The sequence below is a fragment of the Rhinolophus ferrumequinum genome, chromosome 8 (genome assembly GCF_004115265.2).
Source record: "Rhinolophus ferrumequinum isolate MPI-CBG mRhiFer1 chromosome 8, mRhiFer1_v1.p, whole genome shotgun sequence".
Taxonomy (NCBI): Eukaryota; Metazoa; Chordata; class Mammalia; order Chiroptera; family Rhinolophidae; genus Rhinolophus; species Rhinolophus ferrumequinum.
Window position 1 is genome coordinate 30,250,861 of NC_046291.1, and position 20,217 is coordinate 30,271,077.

At 32.4% G+C, this 20,217-nt stretch overlaps 1 protein-coding gene across 8 annotated transcripts in view; it reads left to right on the forward strand.

Moving 5' to 3' along the window:
* HYCC2 (hyccin PI4KA lipid kinase complex subunit 2) overlaps positions 1-20,217 on the forward strand; it is a 73,553-nt gene that overhangs the window by 22,237 nt on the left and 31,099 nt on the right. For all 8 annotated transcript variants that reach the window (XM_033112846.1, XM_033112844.1, XM_033112850.1 and 5 more), the window contains 5 exons: positions 5,776-5,856; positions 9,420-9,521; positions 14,588-14,767; positions 17,604-17,684; positions 19,059-19,174. In XM_033112846.1, coding sequence (XP_032968737.1) covers positions 5,806-5,856; positions 9,420-9,521; positions 14,588-14,767; positions 17,604-17,684; positions 19,059-19,174 — 530 coding nt within the window. In that variant the 5' untranslated portion in view covers positions 5,776-5,805. The remainder of the gene's footprint in view (positions 1-5,775; positions 5,857-9,419; positions 9,522-14,587; positions 14,768-17,603; positions 17,685-19,058; positions 19,175-20,217) is intronic.

The window sequence follows — 20,217 nt, forward strand, 5'->3', positions numbered from 1 at the left end:
CCATTTCGGTGTTTTAAACATTTATCTAAAACTTGTTTATTTTGATTTTTTAAAAAGTGTGTTTTGTGTGTGTAACAATAGCTAGTTAGAAACATAATGAAAAAGAATCACGATCACAGCAAGAAAATATAAACTACTTAGGAATCAGTTTAATTGGAAATGTGTTGACCTGTATGAAGAACACAGAAAATTTATACTAAGATATATTAAAGAGGATGTTTAATTAAGAGCAATGCCATTCTTCTTTCTGTATGGGATAACTCAATATGGTGAAGATGTCATTTGGAATTAATTTACAAATTTAATTCCCAGGAGGATGGAGTGTGGGAAAGAAACTTATCGGTATAAGTCTAATATTCATCTGGAAGAATGAAATATATTTTTAGGAAAAAAGAATTAAGGTACCTTGTTTCCCCGAAAATAAGACCGGGTCTTATATTAATTTTTTCTCCAAAAGACGCATTAGGGCTTATGTTCAGGGGATATCATCCTGAAAAATCATGCTAGGGCTAATTTTACGGTTAGGTCTTATTTTTAGGGAAACACGGTAGGATGTACACTGTTTCATATTAAAGTGCAATATAAAACCGCAGTAGCTAAAACATTGTAGTCCTGGTGCAAAGTTAATGGGAAAGGTAGTGCAGAAAAAGTTTGAAATATATGTAAGACTTTCAATATATAATAAAAATAGCATTTCAAGTTTTTAAGAAAAAAAATGAACATGCAAACCGTGTAGTAGAACAATTGAGAACTAATGGGAGAGAAAACATTGTTAGACCTTAATCTCATGTCACATTCTAAAATAACTTCCAGATTGTTTAAAGAGTAAACTGTAAATGTGGATTTTAACTTTAGAAGATTTAAGGGTGGTTTTTAAGATACAGTAAAATATATTGTGATATCTTTTTGCCATGTGCCTTTCAAATACACTGCAGCATTCTGTGTATTAAATTTTTTAGGTACACTCTAATGTTCTAATACTGATTTTTATTGTTCTAAATTTAAAAGTTATATACATCATATTAATAAATGTAGGAAAACTGAAGTTTTTGTATTTAGATTTATTTAGATTTCTATGCTGAGGTATTTATTAGCTTTATAAATAGAGCAGGAAGAAATTATTCTGTACATGTGACAATCATGCTCTTTAAAAATATATGATGGATTATGGTTTTTAGATTCTATATTTAGATATGCTATCAATAACATTTATATCCTGTGACATTAAAATTTCACAGCCAATTCTTAGAATTTATACAGAAGAGAACACAAATGCATAAATATGTGTAAGGATATTCACTGCAGCATTTTTTTTTTAATATTATAAGAAAGTTGAAAACAATCTGTCCATTAGTAAACTATTAAGTAAGTTATGAGATTAACTTACAGTTAATTACTCTATGACTGTTCAAAAGAATGAGATAACTCTATAGGTCTTTCATATATTTTTAACAACAAAATAGCACATTGTAGAATACTATATATGATGAACACATAACTGTTTAAACATATACACACACATATACAAGGTGTGATCAATAAATACAGTGAATGTGTAAAAACATTTACACTAAAAGACACATTGCCATTAATTCCCCCTTGCTTCAAACACACTTATCCCATCGTTCTTGCCACTTTCTGAAGCAGTTCTGGAAGTCTTCTTTTTGTGTGTCTTTAGTTACACTGTCATGGCTGCCTCGATGTCCTGAATCAATTCAAAATGTTTATCTTTCATAGTCGCTTTGACTTTGGGGAAGAGCCAGAAGTTGCATTGTGCCAGTTCTGGTGAATAAGGTGGATGAGGACACACTGTAATGTTTTTATTTGACAGAAATTGCCGTACCAGAAGCAATGTGTGACATGGAGTGTTGTCATGATGGAGGATGAAATCATTTGCCCATTTCATGTGTTGTTCATGACCCATGATTTATGGCACACTTTAAAACACCTTCTCTCAACCATAGCTCATACTCAACTTACTACACTGAACAAGTTGAAAGTCACACACGATTACTAGGGTTCAACATGCCACCTCCTGTGTTGAAGATCCTTGCTTTTCTGTTGGATGGCACTCAGCAGGAGAATTCACTGTATTTTTTGATAATTTATGTATATATACACATACATGAATATATATCTGGAAGAAAAATACATAACAAACGGTTGACTGTGTTAATCTTTGTCGGTAGTGTAGGTGGTTGGGCTTTCTTGGTTCCTTTTTTTTATATAGGCATACATTATAGTATTTTTAAATTATTTAATAATTGAATATCAACTATTCATATTTGAAGCTAAAGATATTTGTAAAATTAGAGATCATAGTTGTAGTACAGAACAGGAATGGCTTTTTAATTTTCCAGTAAATAAAAAATAAAAATCACTTAATATCCAACAATAGAAATATAGTTTTTTTTAAGTTCCTATTTTATTTTGGAAAAAGAAGTCCTTTCTGTCACCACTACAATGAAATTGTGCTTTTCTTCCTTACGTGAGAATAAATTTATCGAAAGTGTTTACCTCCTTTTCTGAAGTACTTTTTAAAAGAGGATATAAAATTAAGTCTATTTTTCCTCTTGTGGTCCACTGAACTCATACCGATAATGTGGTAGAAAGAGATGTTATAAGTGATTATTAACAAAACAGCTCCTTTTGTTTATACCTTCATAAGAGACTTGGTAGGAAAGGGAAATATCAAAGGGAGATCAATACGTTAGAATCTATCCCTAAAAAAATTATTTCCTGAGAAACTAATGTAGGCTTTGCTTTAACTTTTTATACTTTATTTGAAGCTTAATAAAAATGGAATCTAGCTTACTTATTTTTCAGATACGTTGTAAATAAAAACTATTTTTATTATTAGTAGTTATTCAGGTTTTTCTAATTTCCAGAGACTTGGTAGGAACTCTCAGAGCAAATGCAGTACGTCGCAACCCCTGGAATTTTTTTAGTCTTCATACTATTGGGAAGTTTGTAGCTAGCTCCGAAAGGCGTACCAGCCCTTTCTCTGCATCATAGCTAGATAAGCTTTTCAAACCTTGAATCTTACTATCTATCTCTTAAAATCCTCAGTCACTTTCCATATTTAATGTGCACTAGTATGTTCTGTTTATACTTTGGGTCATGCTTACCTCTCTACCCTCAACTCTTGCCCTTTGTTTTCTGTGCTCCCAGCACTTGGATCTTCCTTCAGATTCTACACTTCCTGTGTTATTATTGTCTTGCCACAGGACCTTTATATAGGCTTTTTTCTCGTTTTAGAATATGCTTTTCCTACTCCCCTTAACTTCTGATCTTTGATATCTCAGTTTCAGCACTACCTCTGAGAAGCCTCTTGATTTCTTAAACAGTGTTAGGTTCCTTTGCTTTATGCTTTTGTGTGCCTTTTCTTCCTCATCTCTGCAAAAATATATTTAGTCTCCTCCACTAGACAAATGCTCCATTAGAGTGAGTCTGCATCTGGTTTTGTTTACCATTGTATTTCCAGCTGCTAGCATAATGGCTGGCATATAGTTTATGCTTAAATATTTATAGAATGGATCAATGAATTTCTGACTGAATCCCTCCTTTGCTTTTTGGTCAATTGTCTCCATGAGTTCTGAGAAGCTTCCAGAGGCAACTACCTCAGGATATTTAGACAATTGTTCAAACTGAAAATTATAGTGTATGATGGATCCATGCTTATTTTACTTTTTCTTGTAATTCACTTTTTTTTTTAATGGAGGTGTAAGTTGCATAGAGTAAGATGCACAGTAATCACAGTTATATCCATTTTTAGGTGAAGAACTATGTTTTAAAGAGTATTTAGTACCACTTAACTAACTGGTATTTGAAAGAAAAAAAGGGAATTCTGAAAATGATTTGAACAGTCATTGTAATAAATGTAGGAGCCTTATAAAAGTACTTTTTTGAAAGGGGTTATCATTGGGATGTGTAGTTGTGATCTGTTTTTTGAAGTTATTTTTAAGGGACTCATTTCTTCATCAAGTGTTTTTAACATGGGAGTCCATGTCTACTATGGGTTTTGCTAGATCTATGAACTCCCTAAAATTGTTTGCAAAATAGTGTGCATATGGGCATCATATTTATTTTTTTCTGAATTAGGATCCATAGTTTTGTTCGGATATCAAAGGTGGAGGGGAAGTTTGTGACTTTCTGCTTTTGCCTACATCTTCCTCCTAAAAAGGTTAAGAACCATTGCTTTATAACTTGTATATCATGATTTGTATGTAGGGTTAGTTCACCAGACCTTTTTTTTTCTTATAGTTCATTATGGAACATTTCAAACCTGTAACAAAGTAGAGAGAATAATGTAATGAAACATGTGTTCTGATAACCAGTTACTAAGCTTAAGTGGTTATCAGTTCATGGCCAATCATATTTCGTCTATACCCAATGCACTTTCCTCCTTTGGCTGCCCCCTAAACCTCCTGATTATTTTCAAGCAAATCCCAGACTTAATTTCACTAATAAATATTTCGGTATGTCTAAGAGATAAGCACTATTTTAAAAACTAACTACAATACCATTATCAAATATAAAAATAACCTATAATAATTTCTTAATATCATTAAAAAACAAGTGATGTTCAACTTCCTTCAGTTGTGTCATGCTCTTTTTAATTGTTTGAATCAGAGTCCAAGTAACATTCATACTTTGGTTATTGTTTTTCTTTTTACATCTTTTTTGATCTGTAGATTTCCCTATCTCGTTTTTCTCTTGCATTTTATTTGAATAAATCCATCAGTCTATTTTAAGAACATTTGCTATTTTAAAATAAAGGGCATGTCTTACTCCTTTTTGTTTTCCTTGCTTATGTAGTACTTGGTAGAGCACATTATATAGGGATTTTTTTTAAATCCTTTTAGAATTGAAGGGGGAAACTATAAAATCTGATTTCCTTTGTTAAAGAAGAAATTTCAGTGTGGAATTTGACACATTCTTAGAAATACTGTCTTATTAATAAAGAAACTTTCATTTCAGTTGCTTTGAAGACATTTCCTTTCCCCCCCAAGAAGTTCTTTATTTCTAGTTCTTATCTTTTGAGACTTAAATTAAAAACCAAAAACTGTTTATTGTTTTTCTCACTTTAAAAATAATACATGCTTCTTTATTTCTTTTTATAATTCAAAATTACATAATTAGAATATCATCAATAATCTTTCCCTCAGAGGCAACCACTTAATAGTTTAGTGTATATAAGCTTCTTTATATTTTATATGATTTTTTAAAGGAATCATATGTTTTTTCTACTTGGACATTTTTCCATTTTAGAAAGCATAAAAATCTATCTTCTTCGAAGGCCTTATTTCGTGTAGTATATATACATTTGTAATCAGTTTGCTGAATATATACCCTTGATTTGTAGCTTTTCTATCTTTGTCATTTATAATCTGTTACATGGTGTGTTCTGTGATGTATAACTTATTCTAGTTGTATATTTGGTAAAAGCTCCAGGCATGGACTGTGCATTTGTCTTGGGTAACGTGCAGTTTGATTTCGCTCAATAAATTTGTTTTTGCCACTTTGAAGTATAATTGATGGGGAAAATATAAAAGCATTAGGAAAATAGGTTTCAAATGTATCATTACAGATAGAACTTCTTTCTTTAAAAAAAATTAGTTTTAATTGAGCTCTAGACTCTAATTAAAGTAAGCCTCCTTATCTAAAATATATACTAGATGAGTTTCTTCTTGTAGTGAAAGGCACACTTCATTTACCTTTGGTAATTTCTGTATGTAGTCATGCTGTCCTCAATTCAGTGCTTTTTCCTTTCAGAGATAAAAGAATAATCAAAGGTGAAAGAAGATGCTGGGATCTGAACGTGGAGTTGTGGAAGAATGGTTATCAGAATTCAAGGTAAATGAGATTGAGGATAAGAATGTGTCATATGATTCTATATGTCAGTAATTCAAACAGTGAATATGTGATCTGTGGAGAAACTGAAACAAATGTCATGATATGAAGTGGAAATAGCAAAATTTGAAATAACATGTTTCTGTAATTACAACTCTTTAAAAAGGCAGTAATGTGAATAATGGCTAGAAGAGAATATGTAAAAATGAAAGTAGTTGTTAGGATTGATGAGGGGATATATACATTTTAAAATATATTTAGTAAAAGAGATTTGCCCAAGAGAGTAAAATTTGCCCAAGTTTTAATAAGGCATAGAAATAGGAGTTTGCCTTATATTTTTATTTCCTAATTTAAAGTCATTTACTTGATTGAAAACTATATAATTTATGAACACTATAGAAATTAGTGTTTTGTAAACATAAAATGCAATAATTGAAATATGTTCTACACTATTTTTTTTTAGACTAGATAAGTTTAAGGTGACCCATTTAAGCAGTCTTGGCATAATGTGTGATCCCTAATCATTTTTCATGGTTGAGTATGGTAGTTAGAATTATATAACATCCTAACTTACTTTGTTTTATTAACTCTCATGGTTCTTTCTCTCTTTCTTTTTTTTCTTTTTTTTAAATTTTTGGGCTTTTTTTATTGGGAAACAGTGTGTATTGCCAGGACTTTATTGGGGAGCAGTGTTTTTCCTGGGACCCATCAGCTCCAAGTCAGGTTGTTGTCCTTTCGATCTTAGTTGTGGAGGGCATAGCTCAGCTCCAAGTCCAGTTGCTGTTGTTCAATCTTAGTTGCAGGGGGCGCATCCCACCATCTCTTGCAGGAGTCGAACCGCAACCTTGTGGTTGAGAGTGTATGATCCAACCAACTGAGTCATCTGGCCACCTGGGAGCTCAGCGGCAGCTCATTGTCTTCATTCTAGTTGTGGATGGCGTAGCTCCCTGACCCACGTGGGAATCGATTCGGCAACCCTGTTGCCCAGAGCTCACGCTCTTAACCAACTGAGCCACCCATCCGCTGGTTATTTCTTGTATTAATTATTTTTACTTTTCTTGACTCTATTATAAATCTTTCCAAGAGGAACTTATGTAAAATAAACTTCCTGACTTGCAGAATTTTAAGTTTACTTTTGTTTTCCTTTGATGGTGTTTTTTTATTTTCCATCTTTTTATGTTTTTAATTTATTTTTCAGTTTTAGTTTCAAGTGTACAAAACAATGTAATAGTTAAACATTTATACCCCTCACAAAGTGATAACCCCTTCCCCCCATCTACTACCCGTCTGACATCGTATATAGCTGTTACAATTCTGTTGACTCTATTCCCTATGCTGTATTCCACATCCTGTGCCTGTGTGTGTGTGTGTGTGTGTCTGTGTGTGTGTGTGTGTATACACACACATATATGTGTGTGTGTGTGTATATATATATATATATATAAAATGTATATATAAAATTGTAGTTGGCATTCATTATTATTTAGCTTCAGGTGTACACTGCAGTGGTCAGGCATCTACATCGTCCATGAAGTGGGCTCCCTAGTAAGACAAGTGTCCATTGGATACCCTACAAAGTCTTTACAACATTATTGATTATATTCCCCAAACTGTCTTTCATATCCCCATGGCAATCTTGTGGTTACTAATTTATGCTTTCTAAACCCCTCACCTTCTCCCTTATACCCACTCCCCTCCCATCTAGCAACTCTCAGTTTTTCTCTATATCTCTGAGACTTTCTGATTAGTTTGTTCAGTTATTCTATTCTTTAGATTCCACATATAAGTGAGATCATATGGTATTTGTTTTTCTCCGTCTGACTTATTTCACTTAGCATAATGTTCTCTAGGTCCATCCATATCATTGCGAATAGTAAGATTTCATTCTTCTTTATGGCCGAATAATACTCCATTATATAGACATAACACAATTTCTTAATCCAGTCATCTAGTGATGGGCATTTTGGTTGTTTCCATGTGTTGGCTATTGTGAATGGCACTGCAATAAACATAAGGGTACATAAATTTTTCCAAAGTAGCATTTAGGATTTCTCTGCATAGATACCTAAGAGTGGAATTGCTGGGTCATAAGGTAGTTCCATTTTCAATTTTTTTGAGATACCTCCATACTGATTTCTATAGTGGCTGCACCAGTCTGCGATCTCACCAGAAGTGCACGAGGGTTCCCTTTTCTCCACATCCCTGCCAGCACTTGTTGTTTGGTGATTTATTGATGATAGCCCTTCTGACCGGAGTGAGGTGGTATCTCATTATGGTTTTTATTTGAGTTTCTCTAATGATTAGTGAAGTTGAGCATTTTTCCTTATGTCTGTTGGCCACCTGTATGTTCTCTTTAGAAAAATGTCTCTTCATGTCCTCTGCCCAATTTTTCATTGGGTTGTTTGTTTTTTTGGTGTTGAGTTGAATGAGTTTTTAATAAAATTTGGATATTAACCCCTTGTCAGATGTATCATTGACAAATATCTTCTCCCCTTCAGTAGGATGCCTTTTTGTTTTATTGATGGTTTCCTTTGCTGTGAAAAAAACTTTTTAGTTTGATATAATCCCATATGTTATGGGATATAGTAATATCAGTAAAAATATAGGGGATATAGTAATATCAGTAAAAATATTACTAAGGATAATGTCTGCAAATTTACTGCCTATATTTTCTTCTAGAAGTTTTATGGTATCAGATCTTACATTTAAGTCTTTAATCCATTTTGAATTTATTCTTGTATATGGTGTAAGGACGTGGTCCAGCTTCATTTTTTTTGCATGTGTCTGTCCAGATTTCCCAGCACCAGTTATTGAATAGACTGTCTTTACCCCAGTGTAAATTCTTGCTTCCATTGTCATAGATTAAATGACCATATAGGCATGGATTTATTTCTGGGCTCTCTGTTCTGTTGATCTATGTGTCTGTTTTTATGCCAGTACCATGCTGTTTTGATTACTATAGCCTTATAGTATGATTTGATGTCAGGTATTGTGGTACTTCCCACTTAGTTCTTATTTCTCAAGATTGCCATAGCTATTTGGGTCTTTTATAGTTCCATATAAATTTTAGGATTATATGTTCTATTTCTGTGAAAAATGTCCTTGGTCTTTTGATAGGAATTTCATTGACTCTATATATTGCCTTAGGCAGTATGTACATTTTAACTATATTAATTCTTCCTATCCATGAGCATGGTATGTGTTTCCATTTATTTGTATTTTCTTTGATTTCTGTCTTATAATTTTCTGAGTACAGGTCTTTTACTTCTTTGGTTAAATTTATTTCTAAGTATTTTATAGTTTTTGAAGCCATTGTAAATGAGACTATTTTCTTAATTTCTCCTTCTGAGAGGTAATTATTGGTGTATACAAATGCAATTGATTTCTGAATATTAATTTTGTATCCTGCTACTTTACTAAATTCATTTATCAGTTCTAATAGTTTTTTGGTGGAGTTTTTGGGGTTCTCTCTATATAGTATCATGTTATCTCCATATAATGACAATTTTACTTCCTCCTTACCAATTTGGATGCCTTTAATTTCTTTTTTTGATGTTTTTTTTTAGGCATTACCTGACACTCAGATCACCAATTATGCTGCAACTTTACACCGGAAGAAAACACTGGTACCAGCCCTCTATAAAGTTATTCAAGATTCAGATAATGAGGTAGGAGAGATTATAAGAAAAATAATTTGAACATAGTAAAATGAAATATGTGTACTAAAACACATATATTTAAGGTTTGTAGTTTTCTGTACCCTTTTTTTGCTTTTGTTTTTTTTAATCCTTCTTAAGGGACTGGAAAACTTTCTTTCTGCTGTTTTTCATTCTGATAGTTGCTTTGGCTTTCCCCATGCCCTCTCTCTCCATATTTTTAAATATTTTAATCAGATTTGTTCCCGTTGAGAACAGTATGTTTTGATTCTTCATTTGAGTGACCATCATCTCAGTAGATTATTTATTTAATTTGAAACTTTTCTGTTTCCGATTCTCAATGTTTCCTTTTCTGGAAGCCCAATTTCAACCATATACTAATTTAGATTTATTTATTTTAAGTATTGTGGCAGTTATTTTATTGACAATATAGAACTATGTATAATTAATCAGTGAACTCAGACTGGTAACATGAAATGATAGCTAGTAAATTTAGCTTGAAAATGATCAGAGAAAGCACTTTTTAGCCTAAATAATCAAGACTAATAAACTTAGAATAAGAGTTTCCTATTACTCAGTTTTGTGATAGAAGAAGGGGAAAAAATGCATCTATTGAATCTATTTGTTAATTTATGCAAAATACACACATTTTATCTTTTCATTAACACAATAGTATGACATACAGTTTTATCACCACTGGATTCATGTATGCTGTAAAATGATAATGAAAGGAACACACAGGAAAGTAGCTTCTTATCTTCCCAGATACAGCCTCCAAGAGTGCCTCTGCTGTGTACTGGAGTGAGTTTGAAGAAGTTCAGGTAATCATCTCCTAACCAGCAGCTTAACTTAAAGTGCATCTTCATTTTTGTCCTATCACTAAAAGCTTGCTTATTGACCTCTTTCTTTCCTATCTTCTAAACTTGGATTGGCTTTCACTTAGGCTTGCATCTGTTGCTATTTGTAGCAGCAATTGCAGGACTCATTTGCTTCTTTTTCTGTGTATTTATGAATGTTTTATAACTTTAGGTGTGGTAATGTACATATATGCATATCATTGTTCAGGAGTTTTCAAAATTCTGTTTGAATTATGAATGTGTGTATTTCCCACCCCTTGTTTTGCACTGTCTTAACATTTAAGCTTTGCTTATTAAAATTTGTTTTATGCTTTCTCTTTAGATTGTAAGCTCTTTGTGGGCAGTGGTCATGTATTCTAAATTTGTTACTTCCCAGAATCTGGTATTTTCTCATACATAATTAATAATTAATAAATGTTGATTAGAAGAATGGTGAAATACAAAATGAATCTAAAATGCTATCATTTTCATTGGGACTCACAAATGTATAAAAAGTATCAGTTTCCTTTTGTTTTTATACTTTGGAAGCTTTGATAGTTAAAAAAAGTTATTCACATTATTTTATATTATCATACTTTATAATATTAATGTGTCAGATATGTCATGGCTAGAAATGGAAAAATTGCAACTTGAGGGATTCATGGTCAAGACCCAGCAGTCATTATAATCAACCAGTTGCCAGAGCAGGTCTGTCTCCTATCAGGTCATAAGGTTCTAACCGTGTGTCTGTCAGAAAAACAGAATGTGAAGCTCTATAGAATCTTAAAGCAATTCTGGACTTTAGTCCTAGAAGGGAGGCCGTTTGAGTCCTGATTTTGCTGTATTCTGAACATAATCAAATGTATTTAGTTAACAGGAAATTATTTCAGAAAAATGTCATGTGCCATATATAATATTAATTGAAACTTAGGACACTCTTACTAATAATTTTGCTTTAAAGACCATAAAAGTTCTTAAGAAAATATATTTCCTAGAAGTTTAATATTACATAACATGGCCCACCTGTACTATAACTTAAGTTTTAATCTCTGGACCAACATATTGCTTTATTGTTCTCCTTTCCCTCATACCAGATCTCTTACTCACTCTATTAGTTCTTTTGTTTCTTCTACTTCAAGGAGACCTTCAACTTTCTCCATTTTAAATGCAAGACAAAAAAATCTCAAATGGGCACATAATACTGCGTTGTAGTCTTGCTTTACTTCTTTGGTACCTCTCACACTGATCCTTTTATACCTTCTCTTTCCTCATAGTCTCACCCTCCTTAATGCTCATTTTCAGCTTTCTTTCTATGTCATTAAAAAAGAATAAGAAAATAGTTGGGAATTCCCTAATTTCCCATTGAAATATACCACTCTACCAGCATCTATACGCATACTCTCATGCCTTTTCTGTAATTCAGTGGATGAAAGGTCCAGGTTGTATCAAAGGTCATCTCTTCCACTTAGGCCTGGATCACATCTTCTGCAGCCACCTCAAAGATTGCTCCTGCAATTATTCCCTCTCTTTCTTCCATGATTGAATTTTTCTTCCCTGATAAATGGAATATGGTAAACAACTATATTCTATTTTTTAAAAACCTTCTTTGATTTGCCTCCTATATTATTGTCTACCCCATTTCTCTGTTTCTCTTTACTGATGAACTTCATAAAGTATTGCTTATTTATAGCTTCTGTCTACTTGACCCCTTTTCTTTACTTCACAGTCTTTCTTTAACCCAAATTGGGCGTTAGTCATCATTATTCCACCAAACTGCTCTCAGTGTGTTCATCAGATACCGTGTCTCATAGTAATTATCATGTCAAACTGTTTGCTAAATCTGGGGAAGGTATCAGTTATGCTTAAGCGTTTTTTTCACCAGGATAATGATTTTTAATACCTTTTGATGTGGGTGATAGCACTATGTAGAGGATGTCAGTCATTTATGATCCTGAGAAATTGAGAACATGAGGGCCTGATACATATGCTTAGAATTAAAGATTTTAACAGATAGCATTGGCAAGTATTGTTTTTTGTTTTGTTTGTTTTTGTTTTTTTTAAATTGGGGAATATTGGGGAACAGTGTGTTTCTCCAGGGCCCATCAGCTTCAAGTCGTTGTCCTTCAATCTAGTTGTGGAGGGCTTAGCTCAGCTCCACGTTCAGTTGCCGTTTTCAATCTTTGCTGGCAGGGGGTGCAGCCCACCATCTCATGTGGGAATTGAATCGGCAACGTGTTTGTTGAGAGCTTGTGCTCTAACCAACTGAGCCATTCGGCCATCCCTCAGTTCAGTGGCAGCTGGTTGTCTTCAGTCCAGTTGTGGAGGGCGCAGCTCACTGGCCCATGTGGGAATAGAATCTGCAACCCTGTTGTTCAGAGCTCGCGCTCTAACCAGTTGAGCTATGCAGCCTCCCCGGCAAGTTTTTAACTATCTTATATTGCAGTGGCATCTAATCAGAAGTTACTGGATTGCCAGCCACTCCTCTTCCCTGCTTTTTAAAATAAGCAGAGTAATTAATAATTTTCATAACTCTGTATTCTTTGTTATGTTTAATTAAAATATAGCCTCCTACATGCTAGTGTACTTCTTGCTATTGAGGAAGGGAAGTTATAAACAAATCGTAATTGTTCCATCTCCAGTAAAATTTAGAGAAGGCAATTTTAGTCATTTACTAAAGAGGAACGTACATTTGATACTTGTATATATTTTTTTAATAAATAAATTTATGAGAGCAACAAGCTTTAATTCCCCAAAAGAGCTGAATGTTATTGTCAGTACTTTAAAAAAGAGGCCAGCAGTTGACTATTTTTAAAAGTTTATTGCTTCATTATTGGGACTGCGTCAAATATACTATTTGTAATTAAACAACTCTCACCTCTTACTCCACTTTCATTCTAATATTAAGAAATGTATAATGGGAACATCAACTTGGTGTCAGAAGACCTGAATTCTAGTGCCTTTCTCCACCACTAACTTCTGTGACCTTAGGCAAATTGTCTGACTGATCAAGAATTCAGTGTAAGGGACGGGTTGGAATGTTATTTAAGATTTCAAATATTATGATAGTGATTTCACATAAAGGGCTTAGTAGTTACTAGACTAGGATGTGTGTGTGTGTGTGTAAATTTTTTTAGCTTTAGAGTTGTTTCTTAAGAGCTAAACTTAACTCATCTAAATATATTAACTGTGCAATCAGCGTAGGATTTGTTTACTTTTAATTTACAATTGTGAAAGTAGTGACTTTATTCTAGAATGTTAGATTATTAACATTCTAGACATGTATAACTATGTTCAAGCAGATTTCCAAATGTATATGCATTATTTTAATTATTCAGAATAGAGATAAGCATATAAATTACTGAATAATTCATTTTTTAAGCTAGTGTTAAATCTTAAACATTATTTTATAGTTTCCTGTCAGTGTTTTGTCTATATTTTAAAATCATAGTCTTGTGTAGTCTGCAGTTATTCCAACAAAGCCATTCTATATTGGCAGTGCATGTTAGGGAAAAGGGAGAGATTTATTTAAACTCTGTTTCTTCAGTTTTCAAGGTTGTGAAGTTCCTCATAAGACGTATTGTGTGATATCATAAGAAGAATTATACAGTTAAACATTGGAAAAGCTATTTCTGTACACTTTCCTCCTTTTCAAAATCTTTCAAATAAATATAGTTAGTAGAACTTATGTCAGTCTTAAAACACAAAACTCATCTGTTTGTTTTACTTATTAGCTAGCATTAATTTAAAATATTAGCATTTTGGATGTCCAAATATTATGTATTGCAAAATCCCTTTCTCTACTGAGTGGTATATAATTTATTTAAATAATAGGCTTAGGTTGATATTTAAAGTTTATTTTCAACAAGATCGTTTGCAATTATTTTCTTCCAATAGAAACTTTTTTAAATGGAGGATAGTGAAGGTTGGTCAGAATATAGAAAAGGAAATTCACTAATATTAAGTGTAGTGCATTGGTTAAAGAACTAATTAATAAATTTAGTAGTACAGTGTGTTAAAAGATATGTTGATATTATAGGGCACAAAGTACTTAATTAGTAGATTGGTCCATTTAACATGTCGTTTATATAAATAAGGATTAAGATTTTGGTTGCATTGATTCAAAATATGCAAAAATTAATATTGAGAACTTATTTTGAAAATATGTAAGTATACATGCCTTTAAAAAATTACAGTTATAGCCAAAAGAATAGAAATAGCTAATGTACTTTATTTTCCTTTTAGCTCCTGGAGCCTGTCTGCCATCAGCTGTTTGAACTCTATCGTAGCTCTGAAGTTCGACTTAAGAGGTTCACATTGCAATTCTTGCCAGAATTGATATGGGTTTATTTACGGCTTACAGTTAGCCGAGACAGACAAAGTAATGGTTGCATTGAAGCACTTCTGTTAGGAATTTATAACTTGGTAAGTTGAAAATGATAGTTTGGGAAATTTAAAGTTTTTTTAAAGCCCTCTAAAATAATACTTAAGGAATATTTAAAGAAAAAGAAATTGAAATGTCTACTGAATAATTTATTTGAGCTAATTAAATTGAGTACAGAGGTGCTTAATAAGTAATTGCTGATAATACATTTTATAAAGTAGGTGAAACTTACAATTGACAGCATTGTTAATGTTCTATGACTTATTTCTTTAAGTTATTTTATTTGACTAATATTTATAAATACCTTGCATTTAAAATTTTTTAAATTTATTTTTAATATATTATGTATTTAATACTATATTGTTTATGAAACTCTTTCCTTCTGAGGAATTCTTAAGTACCTTCAATATTAGTATTCTTTTTTTTTCTCATGGTGCTCAGTTTAAGACATTGGTATTGGAATTCCTGCCCTTTGAAGTCTTATATTTTGTGTATTCAGTACTCATTGTAAACAAACACTCTACATAATAAAGTTAAGTTTTATAATTGAGAGGTAATAAAGTACCTCACAAAACATTGAGTCTTGCAGTAAATAATATTCTTCTGTACCGGTGCTCACTTCTGTAAGTATTATTCCTAAAAAAATCACTAGAAAACATTTTCATCACTAGAACATATATCTGAAGGAAGGAGCATGGCCTTTGGAGTCACTTATATTTTGTTTAAAACCAGGCCCTGACACTTATTAGTTGTTTTAAATTTGGGCAAGTTTCTTAATATATTGACTTCAGTTGCCTCATCTATAAAACAGAAATAAAACATTGTTATAGAATTAAAAACAATTAGAACAAACAAGCATGTTACTTGAGGTGTTTAATACATGTTTACCATTATTAGTAGTAGTTGTAATACAATTACCGTGCTTCCCTGAAAATAAGACCTATAAGACCTAGCTAGACAATCAGTTCTAATGTGTCTTTTAGAGCAAAAGTTAATATAAGACTAGGTGTTATAGTAAAATAAGACTGGGTCTTATATTATATTATGTTATATAAGACTGGGTCATATATTATAGTAAAATAAGACTGGGTCTTATATTAATTTTTGCTTCAAAAGACACATTAGAACCTATTGTCCAGCTAGGTCTTATTTTTTGGGGAAACACGGTAAAGGTGAATTTCTTAAGTGAAAAGCTGGTATGGATATACAATTCTCTATTTTGCTACTTTGCCTGGATTGTTTTTTTTTCTTTTAAAGCAGGTAATTTGTTTCATATATCACTGTGTCTGTAGTGCTTACTTAGCACAGGTAGTAAATGTTTATTGATTTAATAATTGAATTTAGTGTTTTAGATTAGGTTTAGCATTGAGCTGTCATTTTCGTTAATTTGTATACTATAATAAAATTCACTAGTGGGACAAATGAAGCAAAAATATTTTGTATAGCAGAATGCAATGGTTTAATTATCTTTTGGTATCTCAAAAATAGTATAATGTTTAAAAAATGCTCAATTGTATGTCAGAAATGTAACCTTGGACTTCTTTTAATTCCCTTGATATCAGTATTCTTTCCTCTCTGTGGGTCTCAATTTTTCTTAACACCTTGGTTTTCTTTTATATATTAATTTCTCTTTTTTCATCTTTCCCTCCCTAGTACATCTCCCTTGTTTCAAATAACTTTAGGGAGAGTTTTATATTGCTCTCAGCTAAAACAGATTTCAAAACACCCTTCTCCACAAATACATACAAATGTTAAATCAAAAATATTTGACTTAATTTAAGATTTAGGAATAAAAATTTAAATTTTATTGCCTAACTTAAATGGCTTAGATACTGTGGTAACAAGTTTGACTACAGAATAGTTAAATGATCTCTCAAGGGAATTTTTAAGCCCATTTTTCTGCCAAAATCAGAGGTAGGGCCATTGTTCACATATAAGTTGTACTCTCCTCTGACATATTAAACTCAAAAGTGAGCCCTATGGGGAAGTTCTTTGGGTTTGTGTATTGGTGATGATAGTTGTTTTTATTATTGTTTCTTCTTTCTGCTGTATAACTACTCAGTCTCTCTCTGACCACCTTCTTGCTAGGTCTGCTAAGGGTAATCTCTTTGCATTTTATGCCTGTTATGTATACTAATATGAATTGAAAAAGAAACATAGGCTAAAGTAGGGCAGTAGAGAAAAGGTGGTGATGCAGGAGGAACATTTGACCCCTCTAATGCTAGCAGATTTTTGTGGAGGTGCTAGAGAGTGTGGAAATGAAGGACACTGTTGTCCTTTTCATTGAATGATAAAGCGCTTTAAATTTTAATATTCACAAGAATTTTCTTGCAGTTTAGTAAAATTCACCTAAATATGAACTTATTTTAATATGTAGCTTATTTCAAATCATTAGTTTACTGCTGAATAATTTTAAGAGTTTCTTTTAATCAAGAATCATTCTGTGTTAGAACAATGTGTTTTTCTTATTTTAATAAGTGTGGCTATCATGCCTAATACTTTTAATTTTAATCTGTTTAAGTCAGCCACATTTCTACTTAAAGATCTAATACTTGTTTTCTCCCTGTCCTGTATGTAAATTTAACATGAAAATTGATTTGTGTGTCTGCTTCATGTCTTTGCTCTCATACTGTATTTGATTTAGTGTTGTGTTGCACTCAAATTTCTCAAAGGATAACTCGACTACCAAAGTACACAAATTTGCTAATAGGTTAGAAAAGATACACTACGGTAGTAATATTTTTCATATATTACTATTTCTAAAAATCTTCCTCAATTACCAATGATATATTCTGTAAATTAACAAAGTAATTATTATTTCTTATAATATAGTCCTGTGATTATTTCATTATCTTTGTATATTTTTTTTAACTATAGGAAATTGCTGATAAAGATGGAAACAATAAAGTTCTATCTTTTACTATCCCTTCCTTATCTAAGCCTTCAATATACCATGAGGTAAGTAAGATTAAAGCTGGAATTATTTAAAATTATATAGAATAGAGATAAAAGTCAGTTTTTTACCAGAGATAAATATTTCTAACACATTGTTACTGATGTGCTTCTTAAGAGTAGATGTTTGTTAGAGTGGCGTAAAGTTGAGCTATTCTCAAGAGAGGCAGAAATTAATGAAAAATTGTCCTTTAGTTCTTGTTTAATTCTTCTGTATTCTTCCACCTATATCATTTTCAGTCTTTTTAGTCTTTTATGAATTTTCAAAAATATTCTTTAACTTTTTAAAGCCTTCCATATTAATTAGAAATCATTTATGTTAGATTGTTTTTCTAAATTATATTTTAGGCAATGCTACTTAGAAGAATATTAACACTATAATTATTTCCATTTAAAGGAGTCTGATGCATTCTAGCTGTTCAATAAGATTACACTTCTGATTTTTGCTTATATTTATTTGGTTGAAGAATGTGAGAACACTGATAATCATAGGTAGATGCTTCCTGCTGAGCTGAACTCCTAACTACTCGTAAGGACATATGCTATGAATCAAGCTTCTTGTCTTTAGTGGCCTTTAGTGCGTAAAGTTGTGAGGAAAGCATTTAAAGAAACTTTACCAGTAGTCTAAAATTTATATTCCATTTTCTTATTAATGATCAAAATCCTGTTGTCTCATAGCTCTGTGCAGCTATTTTGTTTTAATTTCCCTGGGACTTTGTTTTGCATTGGAAATAGAATGCCTTCTATTTAGCCAGGACTCATTTTCGCATAGAATATTTCTGACTAATAGATTTTAATTAAGTTTGGTATGTCATGTTATAAAATAAAATGAAGGCTAATAAAACATTTATGAATGGATGGTTCTTCTAACTTAAGAAAACATGAAATCAGTTAGTCACTATTAAAGAGACATTTGATCATAGTCTTCAATATTGTTTGTGTTATATAATTATAATTCTCTTCACCTTGCATTCTTCATTGTAGAATGGGATTAATGAGAGCACTTACCTACCTGAAATGAGACAAACTTCACAGTTTGAATGCACAGCCCCCAAGACTGCTCTGTGTTTTAGAATACAAACAAATTAAAATTGATGTATTTGTAATCTTTAGTCTTTTCAGCAATTTTTCTTACCTGTATCCTAAATACAGATTCATTTCATAATCTTTCAAAAAACAAAGCGGTATGTTTTTAGTTTTATGTATCATGTATCAATTTCCAAAAAGAGCTGTAGAATAGTTGAAAAATGGAAGAGGTTTTGAAAGAGAAGAAATGGTCTGAAACTGCCTTTTGTTGAAACAAAATTAAATATCGTCATATGATATAGATTTTTACTTTGTTTTAGAGACACAGTCTCATACTTTACCTTATTTTTGTAGCCCTCAACAATTGGATCCATGGCTTTGACAGAAGGGGCACTGTGTCAGCATGATCTCATCAGGGTTGTTTATAGTGATCTTCATCCTCAGAGGGAAACATTCACTGCACAAAACCGGTAATGGTCAAAATTATACACAGTAGTAATTGTTAATTTATGCTTAATAGTTAGCCATGGTTAATTTGGTTCAAGTTTGATGTGAGAAAAGGCAAAAAATTAAATATGTCATACTAGTGAAATACATCATAGAGTAAAATATTCATCCATCTAATGCTTGATACTATGCTGTGGTCATCTTATATAAAGCGGTATAAAAACTAAAAGTGTAAGCATGAAGTCAACCAAACCAGGGTTTGTATTCTAGCACTACAACTTAGAAGGTTGCCCTCTTGGCCAGTTGGTCTACTCTCTGCACGTTGCTTTCTTCATGTAGAATGGGTTAATGAGAGCACCTACCTACCTGAAGTTGGACAGACTGCACATTCCCCAAGACTGCCCTCACTTCTGACACCAATTGCAAGTTTGGGGGATCCTCATAACCACTCTTAGGTTTGATAACTCGCTAGAAGGACTTACAGAACTCAATGAGTGGAAGCTTTATATTCATAGTTATGGCTTATTACAAGGAACGGATACAGATTCAAATCAGCCAAAGGAAGAGAAGCATAGGGTCTGGAGGGTTCCAAACACAAAGCTTCTGTTGTTCTTGCCCATGATGTCAGGATGTATTATCCTCCTAGCATCAGTGTGTCACAGTTTGCATAGAGTCAGGCTAAGGTAAGCTTTGGTGTCCAGAAGTTTTTTGTTTGTTTTGTTTTTTTTAAGATTTTTATGAAAGTATAGCTAACATACAATATTATATTAGTTTCACGTGTGCACAGTACTTATTCAACATTCATTGGGCTCTATTACATAAGCATGATTGATTAGATTGATTGCTCACAAGGGTGATCTCAGCCTCTAGGTTGATTGATACTATATGACGCAAAGCCCCGTTCTAAATCACACGGTGGTTCTTTCTAGTATGGCCAGCCCCCACCTAAGAATCTCAGCTGTGGCCAGCCCCACTCTACAGTTCGTTGTCACCATCCCTCACCCTCAACAAAGCCACTCCTATCAGGTATGACATAGGTTACTTCCTAATGGGGACAACAGACAGA